The 15,469-nt window shown below is 39.1% G+C and overlaps 1 protein-coding gene across 1 annotated transcript; it reads left to right on the forward strand.

The window, feature by feature from the left end:
* Positions 1 to 409: 409 nt before the first annotated feature.
* Positions 410 to 12,440, forward strand: LOC306888097 (ras association domain-containing protein 9-like). The gene is made up of 2 exons (XM_079446242.1): positions 410 to 547; positions 8,995 to 12,440. The coding sequence occupies exons 1-2, from the start codon at positions 501 to 503 to the stop codon at positions 10,259 to 10,261; spliced, it is 1,314 nt and encodes a 437-aa protein (XP_079302368.1). The 5' UTR covers positions 410 to 500; the 3' UTR covers positions 10,262 to 12,440.
* Positions 12,441 to 15,469: the final 3,029 nt, after the last annotated feature.

Consider the following 15,469-nt stretch of genomic DNA (forward strand, 5'->3'; position numbering starts at 1 on the left):
AGCGTGGTATTAATGGAGAATGGCATTGCCACAATAAAAAAATAGGCTAATAAAAATATGAAGACTATCCGAATTTTTGTAGAATATTTGCTGTGGGTGTTACAACCCATTAAAGTAGTGGGTTAGGTTGTAACATCAATGCTCTTTAACAGTTTGTAATTCATTTAAACAGTAATCTTATTTTTGACGTCTAACTGATTCAAATTGGTAAATATGTGAACATTATTAGAGAGACGCGTAGAAGAAAAGAAACACAAAGTGTAGCAACGCTCCCCGTTGTCGAAAACAGGGCAGAGATGCTATCACAATCATCAGCTTCACACAGTTTTCCGACAGGCGAGTTTTGTCGCCTCCCTCCGTGTGAAGTGGGACGGCCCTGCTTGAAACTCCTCTTACTTTGAAGTTCGCAAGTTGTTCAACTTTTTCCACTTGATTAGGTTTATGCGCTCAGTTCTGATACACGATGTCTTGGATCTGACCTGTGATCATACAGACGCGCGATGGCTCCTTTTGGAAAAAACTTTCTGAAGGCGCGTTTGAAGAACAGGTATGATTCACACCATCCATTTAATTTAAAGATTGCGCAGTCTTACCACAGACATTCCGTGGGATAAATAAACATATGTTTATTTGAAAGGTCGAAATACGCGTAAATAGGCTACATGTTTTCGTAATTAAACGCGTTCAGTTATTGTTATGGGCTGTAAACGCTTGTCACTGTAACAACAGCACTACTCTCACACAAGTGTTTCGCTGCATGGTCGCAGAGAGTCGAGTTACACTTAATGTTCTGCTTGCACTTGTGCATCTCTTGGATGCTGGTAGCTGGCGTTAAGTCACGCAAAATGAGTGTTTCATGAAAAAATGTATCTTTTTTTTCTAAATATTAATTCCCGCAGGAGGACGGAAGCGCGTGACGGTGCGTTCTGAGCTTGATTAAATGAGCTGAAAAGGCTTAATGTTGTTGTGTCGTATATTTGACCTGTTTATTTTCTTTAGGTTTTTATTTATTAGAGAATGTAATTTATAAGACTGATTGAATAAAGGCTAAAGAATTCTGTGTGTGAACTATAAGGAATACATTTGCTTATTAAGGCTTGAACGCCCCCCCCACACAAACGAGGTCTAAGAAAAAGTTAGAAGGTTTTAAAAGTCTGTTCTTTTTTATTGCAAGCATGTATTTCAGACAATAACATAACAGTCAGTAAAAAAGGGCTAAATGGGTAAACTAAACTCATTATTTAGGCTATCGCAATGTTCGAGGTGTGCACATAATAATAATAATTATGACGAAAAGCGTTCATTTTTGTTTAGACGATATTCACTATAGTTTACAAGTAGACTTAAGTGGTGTCAAAACTGACGGGTAGCTACACCATAGTGGCCTGAGAAAAAAAAATGGGTCGTTCATTTAAGCCTATAAATTACTGCCAAATTTATTTTTAAAAGTTCTCACTCTTTAAGGTTCATGTCATCAACAGCATAATTGACTTTGCAGTTTAAGTGCTTTGGTTTATTTTTGATGTCTCAGTGTTTCCATGTTGGCATATCTAAATGGTTAATTATTCAATAGTGTTTGTTGTGGGTTGATTAAAGAGGATTCTTTCTTGTATGGCTGTGCCACAGTAGTTTGCATCAGGGTTTACGTTATGTTTTTTCACCATTTTATCTATTTATGCATGTGCTATGCAGACAATTTATTGCACAGACAGACATTTTAGTTGTCTTTACCAGTCTTTTTAAGCTTGAGACTCTGAGGGGACATTATAGTTTTACGATGCTGTAAAATCACCTTTAAAGCATAAGCCAACTGTAATTATCTCAAATGTTCAGAGTGAAATCTAATCAAAGGTAATTTAACTCTATGTCTGCTTTATTTAATGTGGTCCATGCAGAATATTATTTTAACTGTTGATTTAAACATTCTAGGCATGCTTTTTGTGAACATATAAAGGTGTGTGTTCTAACAACGACAGTTTAAACTGGAGGTGGTTATTACACTCAGCTGAACTACCTCAGCTGCGGTAATTGTATGGATATTTTAGTGCACCAAACATAATGTCACTCAGTTGAGGCTTAAATAAGAACCTTCTAGAGCAGCATTACAATTTTTAAACTATACTTTGCTTTGCTCAAGCTATTGGGACAAACTGCTCCACCTAAACATGCAGTGGAGATGTTTTGTCTTCTCAGGGATGCATATCAAATAGAGTTCTTTCTGAAAATCAGTTTTTTTTCATCAAAAATATTTCATGCTTTTTAAATGGGGCTCAGGAAGTACATCACTGCCTCTATATTACTGTGGCTACACCAAAAAGTACAAAAGAAAAACTCAGAAACTGTTAGTAAATTCCACTATTAATTGCAAAGAAAAGTAACACATTGCACAAGTACATTTTTGAAGTAGAAAGACTGAATTAGTATTTTCTTTTTTACAGTATTGATAGTATGTTTCCTTTAAATTATAATATGAACATTTCACTCATGAATTCCAATCTTCACTTTTGCTTCTCTCCGGTTCACATGTGCTCACTAAAATATCTCAGATACCTGTTAATAAATCAGTTGATACTGGCAATACTCATGCAATATGATTTCTCATCGGCTCTTAATGGTCACAAATTTTACATCTGCTGCATAAATATTTATGATGTAATCAATATCTACAACTTTGAGTACATGTATTAATATAAAGATAACGAATAATAGTAATGAGATATAGCACTGAATGATCCGCACATATTTGTTAAATCAATGTTTAATTTCCCAAGCATCATTTTGTACAGCCTAATAAACCTTGATAGACTGAGTTCAGGAGATTATGTTCCAGTCACTGCTTTGAGTCTGTACAAGGATACAGCGTGTTCTCTGTAGTACAAGACCCAAGTCTGGTGGTCACACATGTGTTTGTGTTTGCTCTGTGAGTTGAGAAGCAGAGTGTTCTGTTCTTTTCACCTTCAGTGGTTCTTTGACTATGTCTTTGGTGTTGTAATTATTAGGGCACAACAGATACATCTAATCTACATTTCAAACCAGGCTTGTACATGTTTCTTACTCCATTCGTTTGCAATATATCCATGAAATGGAATTCAAAATGTTCCATTGCCTCATAATACATGAACTTGGTGGCAGGATGCATGTAACAGGATGCTGCTGGTCACCATTGATTTTCCCACAAGACAAACACAGGTGCTTCTATTCCCCCTCATTTGTTTCCTGTACTCATGACAATTTAATAAATAAAATAGACCATTTCATGAAAACAATATTGAATTCCCAGTGTAGACAACAAGCTCTTAAAATGGATCAAAACTGAAGACAGCACATTGTTAACCAGCTGAGTGTGAAGGCTTGTATTGTATTGTAGTATATTGTATCTGTTTCAGTGTAATGTGTCTGACATGTGTGGACACGCTACTGTATACTTTTACTTGCTTATTATGTAAGTGCTAGGGCTGTACACTTCTGTTATGATGTCATGTTGATGATGTCATGTGGAATTACTAGCACAGGTGTGAATGTAGGATTAACTGTTAAAAATAGCATTGTATACAGTAAGTTAGATACTACAAGATGGTGCCGCTGATGGCAGCTATTGTGCGTTGCTCTCCAGTGTTTGTACTGTTTTTGTTTGTTTTTCCTGTTTTTTGTTTTTCAAATACGATCAGTTTTACCAGGGATGACCTGCTGAACATTCGGCAGAACACAACACAAAATCTTTTACCGGATTTTGATTTTTCGAACGTTTTGCTGGACATTGAAGTTGGCGGAGCCGTAGCTCTGGTCAAACGCTACAGGAGGCGCAGGCGGGGGAAGCAAGAGTTAATTTTTCTAACTCTGCTGCTCTGTGTTTCACGGAAACCTGGCTAAATGACGACATACCAGACAGCGCGATTCATCTGCTTAATTTCACGCTGATCAGAGCAGATCGCGATGCAGAATCAACGGGAAAATCGCGCGACGGCGGGACGTGCTTTTACATCAATGAGAGGTGGTGTACAGATGTAACTGTGTTAAAGAAGATGTGCTGTTCAGATCTAGAAACGCTCTTCATTAACTGCAAGCCGTTCTATTCGCCGCAGGAGTTCTGCTCGTTCATTCTCGTGAGTATTTACATTCCAACGTAAGTGCACGTGAGCACAGCTTTACAGAAACTCGCTGATATGATCACAGAGAGTGAGCAACAACACCCGGACTCTGTTTTAATCATTCTCGGGGACTTTAATAAAGCAAATCTCTCCCGCGAACTGCCAAAATACAGACAGCACATCACATGTCCCACCAGAGACAGTAATATATTGGATCACTGTTACACAGCAATAAAGGATGCATATCACTCGTTTCCACGAGCAGCTTTAGGACTCTCTGATCACTGTTTGGTTCATCTTATTCCGACCTACAGGCAGAAACTTAAATTTGCTAAGCCTGTATTAAGATCTGTTAAAAAATGGACTAATGAAACAGAGCGGGACTTACAAGCCTGTTTCTCTCTCACTGATTGGTCTGTTTTTGAAGCCGCTGCCATCGATCTGGACGAGCTCACAGAGACTGTAACATCTTATATAAGTTTATGTGAGGATATGTGCATTCCTAACAGGACTCATCTAATCTACAACAATGACAAACCATGATTCACTGCAAAACTCAGACAGCTCCATAAGGCCAAAGAAGATGCTTACAGAAAGGGGGATAAAGTCTTGTGCAAACAGGCCAAATACACACTGGAAAAGGAGATCAGAGTGGCAAAGAGGAATTATTCTGACAAGCTAAGGAAAAAATTATCTTCCAGTGATCCTGCTTCAGTGTCACCAGTAACTGGATATCACCAGTTACAAGACACCATCCCCCAGCACTCTGGAGAATCAACAACTAGCAGACGACTTGAACGAGTTTTATTGTCGTTTTGAAAAAACACCCCACACCCGCCCTGAACACCTCTCCACACAACCATTAACACCTCCAGCAACCCTCCTCTCCCCCACACCTACAATTCAAATCAGCTAAGAAGATGTGTGCCAGGTCTTCAGAAAGAACAAAAGAAGGAAAGCACCAGGCCCAGACGGTGTGTCACCAGCCTGTCTGAAATCCTGTGCTGACCAGCTGGCCCCCATCTTCACACAGATCTTTAACAGATCACTGGAGCTGTGTGAAGTCCCCTCATGCTTCAAACGCTCCACCATCATCCCTGCCCCAAAGAAACCCAAAATTACTGGACTTAATGACTACAGACCTGTGGCTCTAACGTCTGTAGCCATGAAATCATTTGAAAGACTGATTTGGCTTATCTGAAGGACATCACTGGACCCCCTGCAGTTTGCCTACAGCGCAAACAGGTCTGTGGATGATGCAGTCATCATGGGACTGCACTTCATCCTGAAGCATCTGGACAGACCAGGGACTTATGTGAGGATCCTGTTTGTGGACTTCAGCTCCGCTTTTAACAGCATCATCACGGACACCCTTCAGAATAAACTAACCCAGCTCTCCGTCCCCACCTCTGTCTGTCAGTGGATCAACAGCTTCCTGACAGACAGACAGCAGTTAGTAAAGCTTGGTAAATTCCCATCCGGCACTCGTACCATCAGCACTGGAGCTCCTCAGGGCTGCGTACTCTCCCCTCTGCTCTTCTCCCTCTACACCAATGACTGCACCTCTAAAGTCCCCTCTGTCAAGCTCCTGAAGTTTGCAGACGACACCACACTGATCGGCCTCATCCAGGACTGTGACGAGTCTGCTTACAGACAGGAGGTTAAGGAGCTGGATGTCTTAACAACCTGGAGCTTAATACGCTCAAAACTGTGGAGATGATCATGGACTTCAGGAGAAACCCCCCTGCTCTCCCCCCACTCACCATCATGAACAGCACTGTGACTGCAGTGGAGTCATTCCTGGACACCACCATCTCTCAGGACCTGAAGTGGGATATTCACATAGACTCCATTGTCAGAAAGGCCCAGCAGAGGTTGTACTTCCTTCGCCAGCTGAGGAAGTTCAATCTGCCACAGGAGCTGCTGAAACAGTTCTACTCCGCCATCATTGAATCCATCCTCTGCACTTCAATAAATGTCTAGTTCAGCTCAGCTACCAAATCTGACCTCAGAAGACTACGGAGGGTAGTCCGGACTGCTGAGCAAATCATTGGTACAACCCTCCCCACTCTCCAAGAACTGTACTTATCCAGAGTGAGCAAACTCACTCTGGACCCCTCACATCCAGCACACTCCCTCTTTGAACGGTTACCGTCTGGTCGACGCTACAGAGCTCTGAGCACCAGAATGACCAGACACAGGAACAGTTTCTTCCCTCAGGCAATCCATCTCATGAACACTCAACAATAAACGTGGAACACACAACTATAATACATTATCCATTCACCACACTCACTTATTTTATTTGTATTTTCTCATTTCTAATTTGCACATACTTGACCTGTACATACATAGTTGTCTATATTATATATTGTGTTTTTGCTGCTTCGTACATTGCCTATTTGGATATTTGTATATTATTCTTTTATTATCTGTGTCCTGTCCTGTTGCTGTCTTTCTGTTGCACTGTGGAGCTTCTGTCACTACAACAAATTCCTTGTATGTGTAAACATACTTGGCCAATAAAGCTGATTCTGATTCTGAAAAGTTATGTCATGCAACATTTAACAAATATCAATCTTGCATTTAGTTTGTATACTTTTCAGTCTTAAGATAAAGGCCTGTCTCCCTACAGAATACAGTATATTCTGTATCTTCTTGTCCAGGCCCTTGTCGTTTCTAGACTGGACCACTGCAATGCTCTTCTGGCTGGTCTACCATCTGGTCTACCATCAAACACAATCCAACCTCTACAAATGATTCAGAATGCAGCGGCACGACTGATCTTCAACGAGCCCAAAAGAGCGCATGTTACACCTCTCTTCATCTCCTTGCACTGGCTACCAATGGCAGCTCGCATCAAGTTCAAGACACTGATGCTTGCAGACAGAACGACCACAGGCTCAGCACCCTCCTACTTCCACTCAATTTTACGAACCTACATCCCCTTCAGAAGTCTGAGATCTGCTAGCTAGTGAGCGGCGCCTTGTGGTACCATCACAGAGAGGCTCAAAATCACTCTCCAGAACATTCTCGTTCACCATTCCTGGCTGGTGGAATAATCTTCCCACCCCTATCCGAAATGCTGGATCCCTGTGAATCTTCAAGCAACAACTGAAAACTCATCTCTTTCGGCAGTACTTAACTTCATCCTAAACTCAAAAAAAAAAAAAAAAAAAAACTTACTCTTTCCCTCTATCTTTCTCTCCCTCCCTTACTAGCTTGTACTTATTTGAACAATGACTAAGACTTGGTGTTACGAGCACTTCCTCTGTCTGATTGCCTCTTCAAGATGAATCGCTTTTTGTATTCCCCAATTGTAAGTCGCTTTGGATAAAAGCGTCTGCCAAATGACTAAATGTAAATGTAAATGTATATTTAAGGATGGTTTGTCTTTTTATGTAACAGTGTATTGGGTGGTCAGCTATTTGAATAGCTCAACTATTTACTTTTTTGTAGAGTAGCAGCAGGGTCTTCTAAATATTAACTAACCACCTGCATTCTTGCATATTTATTGCATTCTTCTGAGGTCATTCATTAAGATAAAATACACCTCTTATATTTTTTGTCACCTTTTATGAAACATCAGCAATCAAACTATTTATTTATTTATTGCTGAGAAATAAACATTACCTCTATAAATTTTACATTTAAATTTGCTTTTCACTTTTAATAGTTTTTAATTAACCTCTACAGTTCTGAACTTAGGGAGATGATAATTAGTCATAACCTGATGTTATGACCTGAACAGAGTGAAAAAATATGAAACAATCATTTCAGATAATTGAGGCTATGATACACTTGTCATGAAGCCTTCTGCTCATCTGAATAATGTCTGCCATTTGGTGTGGCATTTAAAATCTGAGCTATGGATGTGAATCCGTCATCAGCAGTGCCAAGTACAGTTATAACTGTAAAATGACTCTTGAATCATATACAGTTTGTGAGCTTTATGTATTTCACCTCATTCCAGATTGTATGTAGTAATGAAGAAACAAGCCACTCCAGTCTGTCCATTACGTGGTTATAGTGTGTTTTTAGGCATGAGTGGAATCACTATATTCTTACACTCCAATGTTACAGTATTGCTTTTATACTAGCAACTGCCATATGATAAAGAAAAAAACTATGAATTCTTTATGAACAATTTGACTAGTTTATATAGTTTGTAACTGTTTTGTAATACCATATTGACCCGAATATAAGATGACCCTGATTATAAGACGACCCCCCTTTTTCCAGATGAACCTTTTGGAAAAAGATTTTTTGAAAACCAAATCTTGTGTTTTACTGGGAAAAGAAAAAAATAATTTCTTAAATTATTTTCATATTGCATAGTTTTCCTATTTTCATTTTTGATTTGAAAGTATGGTAAATACTGGTAAAATGTGCCAACAATTACATTTAAAAATATACACTTTTTGATATACCATAAAAATAACAAGGTTGCCCATCTGAATTATATAACATTTATCCATGTTAATCTATCCATCTCTTAGCAGCCTATACCAAAATTTTATTAACAGTAGAAGTGAAATGTTATTGTAGTCTTCAAATCTGAGTTCTGTCTTGATAAAGTTTGCTCCCATCAGGCTAACATGACAGTCACAACTCATGATTCTGTAAGCTTTTCTTTTTCTTTTTTCACTCGCGATCTTTACAACACACATTACTTTACGTATTGTGTGTTACACTGACTTGTCAAAGTCTAGAACCTGCTAATAATACGACCGTGTTTTTTCAGATGTATTTCCAAGAAAAAAGCAATGTCTTATATTCGGGTCAATATGGTACTTAATTATTTGCTGTTATTGTATAAAATTACCATATTAGTAGATATTTTAAGGGATATTAAACTTGTTATTGTTGTTGTTTATAATATACACTTATTATATTTCTTCATCAGGTCAAAGCCTGTTGAAGAAACACCAGGCAAGGAAATCCAGGTGCTTGTATGTCGAGAAGAAAAAGCAGTCTGTGGCGTTACCAAGCACACAACCTGCGCAGATGTAGTCAAGGCTTTATTGGAGGACCACCAGACTTTACCAGAGAGTAAGAGGCTACTACGTGGGGAACCTAAAGACTTCTGCATCCTGGAACGGTGGAAGGGCTTTGAGAGAGCACTGCCACCTCTCACTCGAATTCTTCGGCTATGGAATGCTTGGGGCGATGAGAGACCTTTCATACAGTTTGTCCTCGTGAAGATCAGTGATTTTGTGCCATCATCCAAAGGAGCCAAAAGAGGTTTGAAGTCTCGGGGAGCGAGGTCCAAAAGATGGGAGCAAGGACCTGCACAGTTCGCCAAGACTGTATCTGCGGAGAAGCAGAAGCGCATGGTGAAGGCGGCCTTCCGCAAATTGGAGAAGATCCAGAAAGCAGAGACATCAGAGGGATCAGAAGAGATCTGTAAGCTTGTGCAGTTGATCATCTCACAGGATCAGACCATCCGGCAGCAGATTCACCAAATGCGTGAGATAGACTTGGAGATTGAACATGCAGAGAAACAGCTGAGGAACAGTCCCACACCTCGCTCCAGCATCACAGAAAGTGATGGTGGCCAGTCATTGTCCCAATTTGACAACCAGCTTCAGGAGTACCTGTACACCAGTGATGGACTTGAGCAACTAGAACTACATGTTTGCAGGCATCAACAACTCATTGATCAGCTCTCTCAAGATATTGACCTGGAGCTGAGGAACTGGACTTCAGATTTAGAGGACTGGAAAGGAGCAGCAGCTGCAAGTCCAGAACTAAAGCTGGAAACTAACCTCTCACTGTCCTCCTCAGATCTCTCAGAGCTGGAAAGCTTACGCAGTGGACTCGAGTCAAGCATGAGAGCTGGGCTTTCCCTCCATGCCCAAACGCAGGAAACTGAGAAGGAACTACAGCGGAACAAAACAGCCATGCAGTCCCAGAGCCAAGAATACCAGCATCTGGTTGCCCAACTCAATGTACTTGAGCTGGGGGCCTGTCCGGACCAGCCTAGCCCTGTATCTCTGAAGACCCAGATCAGGGCCACTGTCTCTCAGCAGACAGCAGGAAAGGTCAGGCTGACATGCTCCCCTACAGATGTGACAGACACGGACTCAGACACTGGAATAAGCTCTACTCACAGTCAGGACTCGCTGTCTCCCTGTGTGGACAGGTCACCTCCACTGGACACTGACGTTTAAGTTCAGGATTAACCAATTGTGTTTTTAAGACATTGTATTTAATGACTCCAACAAGGAAGCACACAGTTGAAAGGGATATTCCACCCAAAAATTAAGATTCTGTCATCATTTACTCATGTCATTCCAAACAGAAGTTTGCCATTGATTTCCACTGTATGGACAAAAAACTCAATTTCTCAAAATTATCTTCTTTGAGGAAAGAAAGACATATGGTTTTGGAACAATATGAGGGGGAGTAAAAGATGGAATTTTTTTTTTTGTTTTGGCTGAAATATCCCTTTAAACAATTTTTTGCTGTTACAGCTATACTGTATAGATATTGATACATTAATGAACTGTGTGAATTCATGATTATCATGTTTTTTTCTCTTTATTAGAATTAATATGCATTAAAGTCTAAATTAATTATGTAAAATAACTTTTATAAAATATTGTCAATAAGCTGAAAAATATCTTTAAAATTACCCCTCTGATTTTGTTTATTTTAAATCCTGCTGATATTTATTAAGTCCGAATGTTTCACAATTTGAAAAATTTTTGTTCACCTAAATACAAAGTTTAGCTATATATATTGTCAATACTGTTTTTAAAGAAAAAAATATTTTAATTTAATCTGTAAATATCAATAGAACTAAAAATAAATTATAACTATATGAACAAGGTATGAAAGAACATAAAATTGTTTTATATTAAAACAAACTAGACTTTGTATATAAGCTTTACTTTTTAACCTGTTTCTGTTTTTTAAATGTACAGTATGAACAGGTGACTGCACAAATTGCAAAATACAGAGATAAAGTTATCACATATGCATAAATAATTTTTTTCTTTAAAATATTTTGAACTAAATTCAAATTCATTTGCAGCTTGGAGCCTTTTTAGCATAGCAATTTCCCATCCCATGCTTTTGCGATTTAAGATATGTTATCAAATATAGTTTGTAGACTGTGACTCATGTTCCCTTCACAGCTAAAGTGGGATGAGACAGCACTCGGTGAAAGTATCCATTCTGACACTAATACAAACACAAGTAAGGAATATTTGAATTCTAATGGGAAAACCTTTGTACATTTCCTCAGTCAGTGCCAGTAAAAAGAGATATTCGAGCCCTTTTGCTTCAAGTAATCAAGCCTCATCCTTTCTTTAAAACCAGCGAACAGCAGAGTCTTAGCAGTCCTATTAGACTGCGGTCTCATTACTTCATTGAATTAATGCAGGGTCTTTAATGCCAAGTTCCTGAAGGGTAACAACGTGTTACGCCGTTGTCATTCAGCGTGACTCATAACAAATGGGATTTTAAAGAAGGCTTCATTTTGTAATGCAAAACAAATGGGTTTTAAAAATTGCATTATGCAGCAGGCCTTGATATTCAGAGGGTGTTAATGAAGACTTGCTTCATTGGCTCCTTCAGAGTGCCGGCTTCGCACTGAGATAATAACCAAATTCCCCTTCATTGGCTCTGATCCCACACAGCACCCCCTGCAGGGTGTTGGCAATACAAAGTCTGAAGGCACTTTAATGTCTCCACTGTCAGCATTGTGACTTGTTTACCTCCACTGTCAGTTCAGGAGGATCCAGAGAGCTGCAAGGACTCTGTTGTGGCCGTAATTTCCTGTGTGAAAACAGCAATTACTGACTTTTATCTCTGCTGCGGTAGTATTTCCAGCACTAACAATTACACCGGCCAGTTCTTTTAAACAGTCCTTTAAGATTGTGTCAGAACAGCCTCCCCATGTTGAACTTTCAATTACGAAGACTTGTGCATCCTCACAGGCAGAAAATACAGAAGATACTATAAGTGAAGTTGTATAAAAAGGGATGAGGAATGGACTTTTGCATGGCAATTAATTTTACCCCCAAGGCCATCATGTAACAAGACTCTTGTATTTTCCTTCACTAGATCAAGAAACCTGTCCTGACTAACGTTTTACATTTCATAAACACATGATGGAGTTTTTGATCCAAAAAGTGATTGAATCGTCTCAAGACAAAATAATCCTGTCGCCTGCATGCTGCACTCTTCAAAAACAACAGTCACATTATCTTCTCAGTTTGCATTGAGTTTCCTGAATGAGCTTTACTTTAGCCAGTTATTTGTATGTTAATGTTTCTCTCATACATACCAATACGTTTTGAACTTGTACCAAAAGGCAAATAAACTAATTTTAGGATCTCTTTTAGACTGACTCGCTGTATTTTTTGGCATTGCTCAGAAGAAACTGCGTGGGTGAGGGTGTATGTTAATAGGATTACTGCAACCGCAGAATTGCTCGCTTGACAGCAACTCATCGTTCTTTTGTTTTTAATCTCATAATTACATGTTGAAAGCTGTAATATCATGTATTAAAGGGTACAATTTCAGAATATGCTGTACACAAACCCATCCTTATGTGAATGACTAGCTAATTTAAGTTGTTGTCTCAGTTCAAACAGAATGAAAATACTTTAAATGTGTCAAACAGAAACAAGTAGTGTTTTACGTGGCATGTTCAAGTTAACTTTGCAATCTTAACATTATGCAAACATGTTTTAAAGAGTTTTTCAGCCTCATGGCAAGAATGCTGTATCCTTGCATACGTTCAAAGTGTTCAGGCAAAACTGTGTGCACTTGCAGAATCGTGTCAGGGAACAGGTTCATCTTTTTTTTATGAATCTCATAAAAATAACTGCATCTGAAAAGAGCTCACTGTGTCTCCACCTCGTATAAAACTCGGCATGTCTGAACTTCTTCCCAAGTTGAAGGCAATTGGTTGGATAAAAGCAGTTCAAAAAGGTGACACCATTTGACCGAACTCTTTGAATTAAAATAAAATTAGTTTAAAAAGTACTCATAGCTTGCTTCAGCTTTGTAAGGTATAATTTTTGATAGATTTATGTGCTGAATTTGTAAGCAGTACTTCTTGGCATAAATTTTGTGTCAACTCTCATTATTATTTTAGTTATTAATTAATAAAAAGACACTTAACGGGTGTAGTTTTAAGTTTTGTGTTGATCTATTTATTAAAACTGTAAATTGTGGTCGGATATATCAATAACAGTTTATCCCCTTTTTAATAGCCAATTTATAAATTTTGTACACTCTTAAAAATAAAGGTTCTTTATTGGCATCAATGGTTCTGTTCTATGAAGAAATATTTAGGAACTGTTCACAAAAAGGTTATTTTGGGAACCAAAATTTGTTCTTCTAGGGCATCACTGCAAAAACTCTCTTTTGGAACCTTTATTTTTAAGAGTGTATTCTTAATCATAATATATGTAAAATTATTTGGAATAGTCATTATTTGCAAGTGGAATTAGGTGGAGCGACGTTCTTATTGAGAGCAGTCAGTTGGCCATTAATCTGTAATGCAACACGTCAACAGTATTTTTTTGTCCATTTTCATTCAACAGAAAGTCTGTAACTTTTAAATCATATACTGTATTTCTGATAAAAGGCTTGTTTTGTCAACTTTCAGATGCATATTGATGGCTTCAGGCCAAATAGGCATGGACTAAAAGTCTTACTCAGTCTTGCTCCCCCCAAACATAGAAGCACAGCAGTATTTTTATTGCCATCCTGTAAATGAATTTATATGAAGGCTCAGAAAATGCTTGCAGAAGCCTCTGGTTTGAAACAATCATCAAACGCATACACACACACACTAGGACCTCTCTGGGGTGGTCTATTGTCTCCAGAGATCATTTCCAGAAGGTGATGGTGGGTCTGAAACACCTTTATGTCTATATTTTTCTCCGTCTTCCCTGGCTCAGACATTAATGTGCTCTTATTACGGCTGTTGTTTCTCAGAGCATTTGCTCTGCCACAGGTGTTCGCCAAGGCTCATCAGCAAACCTCTTATTATAGCGCCAAAGCTGAGAGAGAGGCAAGGGGGTTGAATGTTGAGATACAAAAGAGGAAGGAAATAGATTAGCACATTTACTAGATAGAAACAAGTGGCTCTGAGAGAACTTAACCTGACTTGGAAGAACAAGCGTTCTGACGTAAGTATTGAAAAATGCTGGGTAACTAGAAGGATTATTGTTGTTTGGATTGTTGCTGTGCGTTTATTAACAGGAATCTGAACTCTCTACTCTTTCCATGTTGGTTGGTAAGAAGGACTTGATGTTTTTACATGGGTTTGCATAAAGGGCATTTTCCTGTTCCCCCTCCTCCATTCCACCATGCAGCCCTCATAACCCTGGTGTTTCTCGCTGATTAGCTGCTTATATAAACAGCTTTTGCCACCTCACCCTCTCAGCTTGAATCCTCCTCGAAGCCTGGACCTCGTCTCCCAATCTTTTCCTCTGAGGCCCTCTGCGCGTGTATACGCTCTGATTGCCTACAGCATGGAGAGTTTACCCATTACAGCTAATCAGCTTAAAGCCATGACCCCATCTTGTTTCAGCTGATTCATATGGGGCGGAGGAAACATTGGTGGTGCTCATCTACAATTGAAAATTGTAATGAACTGAAAACAATTTTAAATAAAATCAACGCTTCTCATGAATATTATTTGTCAGAGTGAATATATTAACTTTCCTTCAGATTCCAGTTGAATTCATGCTAAATATTCTCATAATTGCTCGTTTTTCAGTCCCATTGGTTTTAAAAGCCTTGAAATCTCATCAAGGCGGTTTAATCAACCTCAATAGCAAATTCATATTATCCTCATCTTCCAGATTAGCACTTCTTCATTTGTTTTTAATCTTTTGATTCACCCGAGATCAAAACACAAGGGGATACGAGTGAACGCACAAACACAGATGCCGCTGCCTTTGTGACACCAGGTATATTCAGAAGTGTCTGTGATGAAGACTTTGAACTGAGGCCTTCACTCTCACCATCACAAGGGTTTGAAGTACTAATTACGGAGAACCCATCCTTGCCTGGTTGAGATCTTGCATGGCAGGCCTTTGATCACATGGATGCCCTGTTACGCTCTCTCCCGCTCCTCTTGGCTTCCTCTAGAATGTGCTGGGTACAGCACTAATCTTGATGAACTTCAGTCTTCTGTTCTCTCCTCCCCAGTTTGTTTATAACTTTAGAGAAGTTGATGTTCATTTCCTGAGAGCATGTCTGTAGCTCTCATCCTACAAGCTGAAACACACACTTTATAAATCACTATGGCAACTGAGTGCTTTGCCTTTGATAGTATACTACCAGGGCTTGACATGAACTTTTTTACTCACCAGCCACTGTGGCTAGTGGCTTTCCAAATTTACTAGCCA

This window comes from Barbus barbus (assembly GCF_936440315.1).
Source record: "Barbus barbus genome assembly, chromosome: 22".
Classification (NCBI taxonomy): Eukaryota; Metazoa; Chordata; class Actinopteri; order Cypriniformes; family Cyprinidae; genus Barbus; species Barbus barbus.